The 14,412-nt window shown below is 40.6% G+C and overlaps 3 protein-coding genes across 10 annotated transcripts; 2 read left to right on the forward strand and 1 right to left on the reverse strand.

Moving 5' to 3' along the window:
* Positions 1-495: 495 nt before the first annotated feature.
* On the reverse strand, positions 496-2,439 carry LOC111244482 (sulfotransferase 2A8-like). The gene is made up of 2 exons (XM_022791677.2): positions 1,448-2,439; positions 496-1,126 (listed from the first exon to the last, which is right to left on the reverse strand). Exons 1-2 carry the CDS (start codon positions 2,247-2,249, stop codon positions 900-902), a joined length of 1,029 nt encoding a protein of 342 aa, XP_022647412.1. The 5' UTR covers positions 2,250-2,439; the 3' UTR covers positions 496-899.
* Positions 2,440-2,704: 265 nt separating this feature from the next.
* LOC111244480 (uncharacterized) lies at positions 2,705-5,826 on the forward strand. Its single transcript, XM_022791675.2, has one exon. It carries the CDS (start codon positions 2,872-2,874, stop codon positions 4,414-4,416), a length of 1,545 nt encoding a protein of 514 aa, XP_022647410.1. The 5' UTR covers positions 2,705-2,871; the 3' UTR covers positions 4,417-5,826.
* Positions 5,827-6,873: 1,047 nt separating this feature from the next.
* On the forward strand, positions 6,874-14,258 carry LOC111244483 (uncharacterized). Of its 8 annotated transcripts, none has more exons than XR_002670897.2 (6): positions 6,874-8,500; positions 10,728-11,135; positions 11,398-11,536; positions 12,013-12,102; positions 12,696-13,133; positions 13,930-14,258. XR_002670897.2 is itself a non-coding variant. In XM_086981409.1 (6 exons), exons 3-6 carry the CDS (start codon positions 10,942-10,944, stop codon positions 12,906-12,908), a joined length of 636 nt encoding a protein of 211 aa, XP_086837535.1. In that variant the 5' UTR covers positions 6,874-7,710; positions 8,396-8,500; positions 10,728-10,941; the 3' UTR covers positions 12,909-14,258. The 8 variants fall into 8 exon arrangements, 7 of the variants coding, with proteins under 7 accessions (XP_086837535.1, XP_086837536.1, XP_022647413.1 ...); XM_086981409.1 differs by having other exon boundaries at positions 6,874-7,710; positions 8,396-8,500; positions 12,696-14,258; XM_086981410.1 differs by having other exon boundaries at positions 6,874-7,517; positions 8,396-8,500; positions 12,696-14,258.
* The last annotated feature ends 154 nt before the right edge of the window (positions 14,259-14,412 follow it).

Genomic DNA, 14,412 nt, shown 5'->3' on the forward strand with positions numbered 1-14,412 from the left:
TCGTTCTCAATTAACGTTTAATGTTTTCGCACGATTGAACGGTCTTCGCGTATAAGAAATCATCGTATACAACAACTATCACTATGAATGGAAATGAATGAAGCGTCAACTGTAGCCGCAAGCTGCCTGGATGAACTTAGAGCAATGTTTTATCCATTGAGAAAGTTGCAAAATGATCGATTGCATAATCTCAGTCTTAATGGTGGTCTGAAAGCTCATTCTGATTTTATTATAAGTTACGCTACTACAGATGTGACCAAACCTTTCTGAATATTGGCATTAATGATGAGGTTATTTCGAAGCGTAACTTTCACATGTAAATAGATCTCATCAGATAATGCAAAGTCAAAAAACGTTAGCGCTCTTTTCATATCCGATTATGTTTTGTGGTTAAATGTATCAAAGGCAAAAGATGCTTTGCTTTGGGTAGCACAAAAATACCTGGGTTTAGTTTTTGAAAGCGCACAACTGTGGGTTTTTAACAAAGCAACTTCGTTCATTTGTATTCGAATTTATTAGTTCGACCACACCTGAAAGCTCTCCGATGTCGTACTAACGTTTTCTAACGCTTCAACCTGGAATTATTCTGTGTATTAATTTATCACGTAAAAGTTTTTATTTTCGTAACCTTCCTTGTATATCCGTCTTTTACACACTTTCTATTCACAATTATATCTACACTTCTGCGGTGTGCAAAATTTGACTATTGAAAATATGTTGACGGACCTTCATCTACAGTGCTTGTATTTTAGATAGAATTATGACTCAGTCACTGCTAATCTCACTGGTATCATAGAATTCGGAGCCCCCAATTACTGATGGGGATCTCTCCTTGAACAGGAGAGTAAATAAATTCACGAAGAGGTTAAACATATATGTATATATACACGCAAATAATATTAAGATCTGAGAATTCCGAGGCTTTTCCAGATATGAGCAATAGGGGTGTCGGCTAGTAGTTCGATGGTCAGTGTGTGAAGCTTCCTTAATATCTCGTCATTAAGCTTCGCCTGTCCTTCGCCAATGAGACCCTTGTGAGCAAACACCGAAATAAACTTCTCTCTATCTGAATTTTCGGTCTGAATTCGCTTAACACTGTGACGCTGATCCTGACTGAGGTGATCTCCTGAGAATGCAACATATGATACAGTAGGGGAACATGAATTAATCATTCAGTAGATAAACTGGGGTGCTCTTTCAGCTAATCAGGCAATAAAATCCGTACTGTTTTCACAGAGTCAAAATGAGCCCGATTATTATAAATCCTATGCGGCGTACATATCGCGATTATTGTGTAATGTGACTGTTATTTATATTATTTTTTTTTCTAAAAAGTAGTACATAATCTCGAATGAAGGATTACCTCGGATGAATAAACTGTTGAGAGCCAACAGCGTGACATCAGTGTTGACACGGTAACACACTACGGCTTAAAATGTGTACTTACCATCAATAGCTTTACAAACGATGTCAGCGACCTGTTTCTGTATGAGCCTCCTTGTCCGATTGATAGTACACTCCTCTCGAAGCCTTCTCAATTTGACTTGAGTATTTCCCTCGGAAAGCCATTTTTCGCGACCGATAAATTTGAGAAGCTCCCTTATAGTGCTATTGAAGTCTAGCTGAAGCTGTTCGTACGACACGACGTGAAGATCAAATTCGGTGCTCGACAGCCAGTCCTTGACATGCTTAAAATAGCTGCCGTAATAACACTCGTCTTTGAGAAAGGACTCCGAAAATTCTTCAAGGCTTTTACAGGCATACTCATCGCCGTAGAGACTGGCCAGTGTTTGACAGTGGTAATGGTAAGACACAATGACATCGGCAGGATTTCTACATAGGTAGATCACTTTGTGCAATCTACGAGATCTGGCGATTTCTCGTGGTTTTCTACGTTTCACAATGATTTCATCGGATTCACTGTCATACTCGGACACCGGCTCGGCCGACGATTTCGACTTAACCGTCTCAAAAAAACCTATCGGTAGGTGACTAAATACAATTCGAGGCTGATTGCTAATATTGACTGTAGTCTGGCCATTATCGCCAGCTGCCTCAAGGTAGACGGGTGCTTCAGTTGTGCCGAAGTCCGTGAGTATGAGTGACAAAATGTGGCACAACCAATGAGTACCAGCTTTTGGGTACGATACAATTAAAATATCGTCTCTTGGCTGGTGGTATCCGCGGGCACGTTCTATAAACTCCGGTTGAAAATGCCCGGGTAGGCGGATTCCATCTACGATCAACATTCATGTAATAGGGTTCCGAGGTGTACATGAAATGTACTGAATAATGTAAAATCGTCGTTGAAAACAGCTTCAAACAACAATTAAATATAACTGTAAACAAAAAAAGAACAGGCAGGATTGTTACCTAGAAGAAACTAACAGTGTGCTATTTGGCTCTGTTTTGATTTAGAGTTTTTGCCTGCGTATACATACGTAACATTTAAATTTCCCGCGCTTGGCTAGATGTGCTATGTGCGTAGCAACCATGTTGCACAACAACCTTGTTGACTAAATAATATGTCTATAGACCAGCTATAATTACAACATACAGACTTGCAGGCGCCTTTTGTTTCGGCTAATAAAGCGGTATATATATATATATATATATATGTATTACAAGTGAACAAAAGTTTTAAGTATTCTGTGAATGCTATTGTTTTTAGAGCTGCATGCCGATTCGGTATCTAGTCATGTCAACAACAAAAGAGGCGCCGGCATCATTTCGGTCAATGTTGATTGTTGACGGTGGCGATTGTAAGCATCGAAGTTTGTTGGTGTGTAGGGTTCGTCTGATGCCGTCTAGCAGTGCAAAAATTGGCAAGAAGTTTTTGAAATTTGACAGCGGTGACCGCCTGCCGTAGTAATGACGTCGCCTCGAATGCAACAAGCTTCGCCAAGCCACTCGCCATACCGCGATCTCGTGCATCTTAAGCATGTTAATCAGGAAGCTCGACAGCAGAGTCCACGCAGAGCCTGCGTTTGTTTGGCAATTGCTTTGTTCCTCTATGCCGATATCTATCACTTATCAATTCTTAATAGACTGTTATATTTGCCCGAATTTGTGGATTATGTTAAAGGCGCCACGCTAGGTGGTTCTTTGCTATTGTGCGTGGGACATATCGCGTCGTTTGCGTACGCCCACCTCATGCCTGACCGGGAAATCGAAGATTCTTGCGCCAAACTTTTGAATATTTCTAAAGACGATCTCGGTTTCAAGGTGAATCCCGACCCGCAGCTTCAGACGCCCGCTTCCTCGCCTAATGTTGAGCGACTGCCCGCAGGATCATTCTGTCTGCCCTCTGCGCAAAACTCGTTTAGTGAGTCGTTCAACAATTCGGTCTCCTCGACTTCATGGCAATTTCAGCCGTCTGGCAGACCTTATCGCCTATCAGACCCCACGTACGAGAAACTTCTGAATCAGACACGTTATCCGAACTCACGCGCTCTCGATTGGCATATCGAGGATGAGGAAAGCGCCGAAGCCTATCTGCTCGAACGCAGCCGTGAACAACCAAGTTTCGTTGGTGGTTTATCTGACGAGTTCGATTTCCAGCCCAGCAGAAGTAGAACGTCGCTGATTGATGCTGGAGTGGAAGCAATTCACCGGTTGTTTCAAGCACAGCCGTACAAAGCTGCCTCTCCGTCGCAGGTCGAGAAAGAAAAAAGCACCGAATCAGGTTCAGCTCTCATTTGTCGCAAATGGAACATCGACGAGAAGCAACTCTTTAAATGGAACCGGAACTTGCGTTTTTGGTTCCATAAAGAAGTTTTTTGCCCGCTAGTTGAACAAATAAATGAAATCAACAAAAACATCAGTAAGTTTGGCTATGGCCGTGAATCTCTAATAGGTGTGGCTAGCCCGAGTCAGCTTCGTCTTTTAGCGGCAAACAGGGGTTCTCAACTCCTTGGCCTTGAAAATGTCGTTCCTTTTCTCGAAATAACGACTAATCAGCAATACCTTGTTGAACGTTTCAAGGAATTCGCTATTGGAGGCGCCTTGTCCAAGATGAACTGGAATCATGGGGGCCCGACCTGGAACGACCACCTCCCACCGGACGCGGAGATACTCATGTTTTCGTTTTGTACGTACATTGACACGCGTCTTATGCCAGATCCAGAATTTCCAGACGGCCGTCAGTTTACCACGTTACACACAAAGGATTCGTTGCACGAGAAGTCGATTGACACAACGGGTCGTCCTCAGGTACTCATCCATCACCGAACGAAAAACCCACCCCATTACCTGCTTCAAATGGGGGACGAAATTTTTGACGTCGGCTTAGGCTCTGCAAACGCTCTCCATACGATTATTTCATTCCTTTATCACCAGAGTACCCGAAATGATGGGCGAATCTGTCGCATGTCCATGGGCCCTACCGGAATCGACGTACTTACGATCATTACTTAAAACGACTGGATGTTGTAACCGACAGCGAAAGAGAACAACCATTGTTTTTTATTGGCCTTTTGGCGGTTCCTGAAACGTAAATATCTTGTGTATCGTTATCTTTCAGCTTTCCATGAGGTTGCTCGGATCTTTGTTAATAATGTGATGTATAAACACCGTTTGGCTATCCTTGAGCGCACAGTTTTAGATTTAATGACACGAAAGCCATTTCAACGAGACAATGGAGTTAGCACGCAAATGTAATCTTTCAAAAGATACTGAAGGTTCACAATTAGAATGCTGCCAGACAAAATACCTCCTACGGGAATTATGGATGTAATAGTATTGATGGCTCTTCATTGTTGACTGATACATCATTCTGAGGAGTAAAAAGCTGTGCGTGAAGCAAGAAAAAGATTAGTCTAGATTTTGTAAGACGTTACGGCTCGGAGAAAGAAGGAGGCCGAGCAGTTTCGAATCTTGATCAGGATGGAGAGAATACGTTTTGGGAAATTTGAAGTATCTCGAACCGCGAAGAGCGAGCTAGTGTCTAATTATCGATGAGTCAGGAACGACGCAAATAGGCTAGACGTGGGTCAGTTAGTTAGTGAGTTTGTGATACAGCTGGTAGATTACCAATGCTGTCGAGGCCTGGGCATAAACATCTGCAACACGTAGCCAATATAACAAAGCGCAGGGCTCCATATACCTATGGATCTATTACTCTACACAAAATGTCGAGAGTATAATTACGACTTAAAGCATCTTAGTACAAATTTCAGAATACGATGACAAGAAAAACAATGTTTGTAAGGTAAACAAACATTTAAGTGAATGCATTCGGTTTGCTCACAGCATGAAAACGGGCAAACTTGTTTAAAGCCATCTAATTACTCATTGCGCAATAGTTTTCACTAATTTACGAAAGTGCTGCTAATTGCTATCGACGTAACTACAATAATTACGCAATTCGATTGTCACATATTTTTTTTAGTTAGTATCTCTATAACTTTATTCAACATAATACATGTAAGACATAGTATGTTCCAAGATAAGATCGCTGAAGTGTGCACGCACATACGACGGGCAACCGGTCCATGTAACTGGAACGTGCAGACATGCCAACGTATTATGATTGCTAATCATGTCAACAACTTGATTGTAAACATTTTGGGCATGCCAATAATCCGACGTAGAACACTTCGTATATATATAAACATACCTAAACTTGTTGTGTATGCAAGATGGTTTACCTAAGCCTGACTGTAGAACACATGTAAATAGAACTGTATTATTATAGTGTTTGTTTTTACTGTTGTTGAAATACGACCTAAGAATCACAATAATTACGTAAACGAAAATTAATGTAAGGAGAAAAACGGATTTCCTCAATGAAATATAGAAATGAAATAAATAAAACTAAACATACTATGCTCTTACGTCGTCTTTTTCGAAATCTTAAAAAATCGGCATTATCCCCTTTCATAAAATGCTTTCAGTGAATGAAATTGGTACGGTTCATAACGAACGAAGTCGTTCATGATGGTTTAGCGATCGAAAACTAAAAAGCGCCATTTTTAGACAATATTCCTCCATTGCAGATTTCACAGTGATGAAATTTTGCATGTTGCATTATCATTCATCGTCACTAACGAGGCTCCTAAGAAGACTGTATTCATCTTATTACTGTCGGACTTCATTTAACTATACTTAATGTATTGGACACTTGTTCATGAGGATATTCAAACCTTTACATGTGATTTTTTTTCATTCTATTTTATGATAGTTGTGTAACATATTTGCTAGCTAACGCTTTCGGCAAAGCAGTCTAGTCTGCACTAGACAACATTAAAGATGTATTTTTTTTTTTTAAATTTACTCGCCAGACTATGTTCTGTTTATTCAGCCGTGGGTTGTCTTTGTTTTCTTTCGTGGGTCTTTGTCGCAGGTCTATACCGTTATCCTCGGCATTCCATCAGCCGCATCAGCTTTATTTGAGAATCATCTGGCTAAGCCTCCATTTTTGCCGAAATACAGCTGCTCCATGTTGACTGGCACCTCTACCGCTGATGACGATAATGCTCGTTCAATGGAGAAAACAGTGGCGTTTAGGCTAAAGCGCTCCGCCAGCGGCCGTTTTGGCTTTGCTATACTGCGGCACCGTGCCCCTTTTTTACCACCATAACATTCTTTGGTGTGGAGTCCTTGGCGCCAGCGCCCGCTGGCCGTCAAAAAATTTGGCTGCTGGCACTCAGCTGTCGGCATCTACTAGTGTCGACCCTCACCCAGAAATCGTCGTAGCCTTACATTTGGTTATGTCGGTCTGCTTTTTGTGCGCGAATCCACTGTCTCTCTCCCTACTTTTCTCCCACCCACCGGACTACCAATCATCCAGTACGAATCGGCTCTGTTTGAAGTGAGCTGACCCGATCGGAATTACCCTCTCTCATTCCGCTAGCACCGACTAGCTTCTGCCAGCTTATGTACCGATGCGCGTTAGCAACCAACAGTCCCTGAGCGCTAAGCAGCAAACTCCACGCGCTTCAAGGGGCTCGCCCTGTAATTGCTAGTCGACTCAGTTAACGAGTCGGCAAACCTGGCGGATTTATTTTACCTCCATACGCCCTTTACTCATACCATTCTTTCCCTCGTCAATGGTTCCGCACAGCCGACATCATCAAATTACCCCCGGAATCTTTACGGCTATGTGTGCGAAGGCGCCAGCCTGATAAAGCATCAAGCAACGGTTGGGTCCGCTAGGTCGCCATCGTCAGCGGCGCTAGATGGTTCGCTCCTAAACACCGCAGACATATATCGGCAATTCGAAGAGAGGGGTATCTTTGTGTCGAAGTTGCTGTTATTGAATGGTGGCTTCATTCTTCGTGTTTCTCTGTTTTTGCTTTCTTCTGGCGGAGGGAAGTGGTCGTTCGCGTTGGTGAGGATCTAGCGTCATCCGGCGAGTCGCATTAGGACGAACAAGAAGAGACCTAGGCGATCTGTAGAATATATCTCGAAGTGCTTTCCTTTGCCGCTAGTAATCAACCATAAGCAACATTTCCCAGAACCTCTTCATTTGATGTCACTGGTGGAAAACTCTCGGCTACGCTCATTACGTAATCGGGGTTAGTTCAGCTTATCATTCTTAATCCCGAGGGAATAAGCTATACAAGAGGTATTCAGCACTGTGCGTGAAGTTGCTGTGTGATGAATCGATAAGGTAGTGTCGGTGCAGCTCTCAGTGATTCATACGTCGTGTCTGGTTGAGGAGGGCGTCAGAGTCTTCCCCCGTACCCTGGCTTTTCTCCAATAGTTTCGGTACGCAACTGCAGACAACTTTGCCGTAGTCATTATCCCAGCATGCATAGCTTGGATATGCCTACTGATGTGAATCTTTGAAATTCGTGTTCACGACAGGATCTTTCTTTGTAACTTTTATAGCAAGAAGGACTCGGCTTTCTAATTACATTTATTGATAAGCCAGTTAATTAGTTAGCGGTCAATCAGCCCCTGTACAATGGTCTACTTATAATAGGATAAACTAATACCATATTTATATGTGGTCACTATATAGTGCAGCACAACAGAAATAGGCTGTCGATCCAAACAAATCAAACGAAATCCAACACCGAACTGGGTGTTAGTGACTGACTAACAAACAAACCAACGCGTACTGGCTATTGCGTTGGCCGCATCGTTTTAAGAAGAAGCAGGAATTATGTGACTTTCATGTTGATAATTCGAAAGCGATTCGCTCCCTCTCTGCCAGTCACCTTCTTCGATGTAGCTGAGAATCAAGCCGAAAGCTAGTTAGCTTAAAAAGACGATTGTATTCAATATCGGCCCCGTGTAGCAGTTGTCCGTCTCCCTTTGCCACTTATTGATACCTGCGTGCGGTTATTTTGTCCTGTTTCGTTGGAACGCAAACGACCGATCCACACAACTGGTCGTCGGTGGCTGTTCTGCTGCGACTCGCTGTCTATCAACTGTGAAAACGGCGAAGGCAACAGTGCGACGGAACAGATAGCGTCGCGGAATTGACTGGCCTTCCGAAAGGATACACCCTACTCTGCCACACTTGGCGTGCCACACAGTACGCGATTTGTCGGTAGGTGAAATGCAGAAACTTTATGGTTAGAAGAGCGGATATCGCAGATGCTTAATCTCTGAACAGACACTAACTGTTAATATGTGATACGTTTGTGTAGACATGATTGGTTTATCGGTGTCCATTCAATTGTGTAAAGTAAAAACGGCATTAATTGTATCTGCTTGAAGCCTGGGGCTGATGGTTGAATATGCAAGCCGTGGCTCACTAGTAATGAGTAGAGGCAAAATTTGTTAAAATGAACTTTTAGCGCAAGGGAACGTACGGAGGTAAGCAACAAAATATGAAACAGTTCGCCTCGTTTACGCATCAATGGAAGGTAAAAGTACGTTTAGCTCTTGTGCGTCTGGAATCTTTCATTAAAATGCCGGATAGGTTCCGTTGAGTTACTTGATGATAGACTATAAGAAGATGAATGTTATTTTATTAAACACAGAATTTAGGTGACGGAGACCACGGATAACGTCTAGGTGACTTTGAGAGCAAACTATGAGGCATATGTGTAAATTTTGTTTCCATGATTTCGCAAATCTTCCTTATACAGTGTCTCTATTCACCGTAATTAGAATACGTTTAAAGTACATGTACATGTATGTAGTCTCCAATGAAAACGCTCAAAATGACGTAATCGACTAGGTGTATGTATACTTGCGGGACAATGGCTTTTGCGTCAAAGAAAACACGTCTGTTTATCAAGCACAGCAATATCTTAGTTGCCACGCTTCAATAATTTTTGAAAAGCTAAGCCTGAACCTATTTCCTTAAGTCCTGTGTCTGTGTGGGTGCTTTGTTACTACGTTACGAATTTTCGAACTTGTGACATCTCAGTCGACGGGTCAATCAATTAGTATATCGATAGTTTGGCTGGCTGCCTGGATTAGGCAAGAATTCTCTACATTAAAATTTATTCAAAGGCAACATAATAGGTATATTGTTAATAAGCTAATCCAGTACATGTGTATTATATTGTATGATACACTTGACTGCTTATTGTGATACTTGCATCTGTTGGCCGGTGATAACCACCATATCACAGACACTTTATGCAAAACAATCAACGATGTAACATTTATAATATTAGATTAGTGAAGCAGTAAGAAACAATTCTGAGCACCATTCTGGAGCTGGAGAACAAATCTAGGCGTGGTGTAGAAACGTTCACAGACAATAGAATTAATAATGCGTTCATCGCGTTAATGCCATTTAAATTTGAAACTGCTATGTTGTGTGAAAACACAGCAAACCGTTAGCTCTTGACGATTTGACAAACTGCCCGTTAAAGTTTATACTTTTCCGTAGTAGGCAATGTGGGGCGGCGCTACGTACTGTTCGTTCAGCCTTCATGTCGTTGTTTTCTTGTGAGCAGACCCGGGTCTATCGGAAAGCTCTACTGGACACCCTCATTCACTTTCTTCAAAATATATAATTGATTGAAACATGAAAAGACTAATATTGTACATAGTATTGAAACGAATAATAAAGACTAATTGGTATGCGCTATCGGAACCCGATTGGATGCCGCATTATCTTGACAGATGTAACTGTAGTGTTATTTGAATTGCATTTTCTGTGTACTCAATAAAATGATAGAGAAGTACGATTTACTACTCAAAAAAGCTACCAAACATTTTTTAATTAGTACAATCGCAAAATACAGGACGTACATTGAATGTTATAGAATGGATATATATATATATATGCCTTATTATTTTGTATTGAATAATAGTGTTTTGCTACATGTATACGACAAACGAGACTCTTATGTTTCATTAAGCTATCGATTAGAGATAATAGAATTTTTATAACATTAATAAATCTGTACGTTGATCTAAAAAATGACACTGTTTTTTTATAATTTTGACGAAGATACTCTTCATATCCAGAAGAGACATACATGTTGCATCATTTTGAGCGGTTCTAATGACCAGGATAGCTTAATGAATACTGAGAGAATGCGCGGTGCCCTTCTCTATATTTAATTTCTGAGCGATAAATATGTACGCATTCATTCTTTTCAAATACTCGTTCCGCAAGCGTGTGTATAACAAGCCGAGTTTTCTTACCAATAACGGCGTGTCAACTCACCCCACTAGATTTTTACAACAAAATGGTAAATGTCGGCCTCGTTCCATGTTGTGCTTTACGTTAGCACTAACTCCTATGTTTACCAGGATCGTCATAACATATTGCTAACGACAATTTCTTACGTTGTTCTAATTAATCGCAGATTGGGCGCCAAAGAGGAACCATGGACTGTAGGTCACTGTGAGGTTTGTCGGAGAGGTTTCTGGTCAACAAGACAAACTTCTGGATTTACGTCGACCCATTATTTGCAGTAACAGAGTCGTGGCTGGTCGCCGTTGCCGTTTGTTGGTTCTGTATTGGTTGTAGCGTTGTTGCTTTTGAATTCAAAGAAGAACAAGCTGTAAGCGGCACCCATAATGGCGTCAGTATCTGGTGAGCTAACGACAACCTACAAAATCCTTGTACTCGGCGATTCAAATGTGGGCAAAACATGCATTGTGCATCGCTTTTGCGACGAACGATTTTACGATACCTATATATCAACAATCGGAATTGACTTCAAACAGAAAATCATCAATCTCGATGGAACGCCAGTTAAATTGCAGATCTGGTAAGAGCTTGGCAGCTTAATGTAGTTAATTTCTATCACTCCGTGCAACCTGTGTTCAGAATTGCTACCCCGCGAAAAGCTGTACGAAATATGTTGAATATGGTATGAAACCTTAGGGCTCATATTATTTTTATAAAACGGAGGAAAAATGTGAACACCAGCCTATATATTATTTCCTAACGAGTTTAAATCAATAATTATTAGCATAATCTACTCATCCGATGACGTTGAGATTCATTTTGACTGACTTTTGCTTTAACAGGGACACTGCCGGCCAGGAGCGGTTTCGAACCCTGACGACAGCGTATTACCGAGGAGCTATGGGAATCCTTATAATGTATGATGTTACTAACATGGATTCGTTCAACCATTTAACCTATTGGTTCCGCAACGTCGAGGAGGTCAGTATGATAATTTTGGCGCTGCACTTAATAGGTTTTATATACTTGATAGGTCTTCTTAGAAAAGCGATCTTACATTTAAGACGCTCAGTTCTCCTTAACAAATGATTGTTATTAAATTGTTCTCCTTAAGCTTGATATGATTGCATCGTTTCATTTTATGGGGATGCAGTAAAGATTCTATGTCGTTTTCTAATTTTTTTCTATTGGTTACATCGGACTCGTCATATGTAGAAGTTCCTTGCGGCTTTGTTCGTGGTTAAGGCTTATAATTTTGCTTTCAAATATGCTGTAATTTGATTCGTGTATCTGGATTTACAATAAATGTCGAATGTAGTGTTAACTTTTTAGTTTACTGACCGTCTGTCTTAATTTATTAGTAGAAAATACATCTATATATATCTATATTCATATTCAAAGAAAGAGCATAGCACAGGACGCAGTCTAATATTACCCTGACGTTTTGGCTGTTACAGAACGCTTCGCCTGATGTTGTGAAGGTCCTTGTTGGCAATAAGTCAGATGCCTCGTCGCAAAGACAGGTTGAAACCTCACAACTCGCAAAGGTAACCACATTTAATGGATCGTATTTATTACGTTATGTCAAATAGCAAATCTCAAGCACTGAAAGATACAATAGGTTGCAAGGCACATTATTATTGGCCTGGAAAAGTAAAAAATCACTGACAATTTCGACATGTACTGGTCGTCAATCATCGCGATAGCGTTTCAAAAAAAAAAGTAATCATTTATCATAGCTAATCACAAGAAAAACAAACGTATAATACAAATTCCGCTCTTACGCGGGCAGCTTTGATCATATACGATTATCACATGTGGTTGTTATAAATTAAATACATTAGATACGCGGCAGTTGGGTCTCTTTTTCGTACATGCTCTTTCGTACGTTTGAATAAAGTTTTCTTGAGTACTAATTGTGATTGGAAGGGTCTGTGCTGAAATTGATATGGGGAGTCCAACGACAAATCCTATTCTCCGATATATTCAAGCTGTTGCGATAAACTCCATCACAAACGAAATAGGCAATCAAGTAGATACACTTTATCGTCTAGCCCACTACTATTCACGAATGCTCCAATGATAGTTTTTTTTCCCTATGTTTCTTCTCTGTCGATTTTCATACGTTGTCGTTCTGCAGATGGCGGAACAGCTGGATATTGCTTATTTTGAATGCAGTTGCAAGCAGAACATCAATATTCAGGAAGCGTTCATCACGCTTGCCCGGCTCATCCGTAAGCAACGCGAAGAAAAAGAAAAGGCAGGAGAGGGTGCGGAGGATACAAAGGAGTGGGGCAAAGATATTAGTCTTCGCAAAGACGACCAGGTTAAAGAGAAATGCCAACAATGTTAGGCGTGCATCAAAGGAGGAAATGGTGCAGACGGCAGCGAATGGAATTTTCGAGGAGAGTGACAGGGGCTATGGCGAGAAGTCACGGAAAGTGGAGGGCGGTTCAAAAAGGACAACCATACGCGTTCGCGTACATATGTAATCTGTATCGATAGGAATCTCTTCCTCTCTGTATATATATATATATATATATAGAGCGATGATTCGTGAATGCTTCTATAATTTTGGGTACCGCCTGACGAAATGTTTCAAAAACTTACTGATAATTCGTGCATACTAGCCGTGTTGTAAATAGGTAGAGAGGTTTAGGGAGAATCATGAATGCCTATATTTAAAAACCTAGCTAACTTTCTAATGGGTCAAATTGGTTAGTTTGCTTATATTGTCACTGTGTCACCTCCGCCTATTGCTATCATCATTATGATTAATATCGTAATTAGTAATATATAATATAGTCGGTTGATGAGGCCAACAATCACATGGAACGCTACTATAAAAGAAAATGCGATGTTATGCGTAATTAAGTAGGAAGTTCACAAAAAAGATGCAGCATAGCTATTATCTATAAATTGTTTGTTGTCTCTACTAGCAGTCTCTACAACTATCGATCCGGTGTGAATGTATATGTCAAAGAACGTTGGTAATTCGACCCACATTCAAAGATACGTGGTGATGGAGCACAATTTAACGCAAAATTCGCTGTAGATTTCTCAGTTACTTCGAATCAATGAAAATTCTACGTTTTAATTCGTTTGACAGTGTATAATGTGCAGTGGTATGCAACCTCGTGGCCATAGACGTCGATTTAATGGGAATGGTTTCAATAGATGAACGGTGATTATAAGGTATAACAGTTACATAGTAACTGTATATCTGTGGTACTTTAGTCGATGTATGTTAGGATGATATTTAAATGAAGCAATACTCTAAATTTACATTTCTCTAGCTACATTAGTTGAAAAACTATATTGTGTTTCACATTTCTTTACATATGTGACTAAGCTGTGTCTTTTTTGGGTTTAAGTTAACAATCGGCACGACAGCTAATAGCCGTGAGTGGATTGAACCGGCCGGCGTGAAATCGACGTGCGTACAGCGAAAACAGGTCGCATTAAATGGGCGACAGTTATTTTGTACCTTTGTTCAACACTCAATTGTATTATAAAATATAAACGCGACCCTTTAAGTTAACTACTAATCACAAGATGAAGCATCAGGGCTTCTGTACCTCTTCAGTTGATAGCAATACCATAAGACAGATGTATATGTATACACACACACATATATATATATATGATTTTTGTTTGTAGTTGATTCATAATTTTCTACTCATATATAAATATTTAACGTGTACCGGCCGCACTGTCTGTACGGTGCTATATTTATTGCGTCTCAGCCTTAAAGGTGGCACCTTCCTGCACGAATCACATTTTGTCTAATGTGAAACAATATATACAACAGTAGAGAAAATATCTAATACTTACAAAGGCCTATTATGTTTTGTGAT

Source organism: Varroa destructor, unplaced genomic scaffold (genome assembly GCF_002443255.2).
Source record: "Varroa destructor unplaced genomic scaffold, Vdes_3.0 BEIS01000002.1, whole genome shotgun sequence".
Lineage (NCBI taxonomy): Eukaryota > Metazoa > Arthropoda > Arachnida > Mesostigmata > Varroidae > Varroa > Varroa destructor.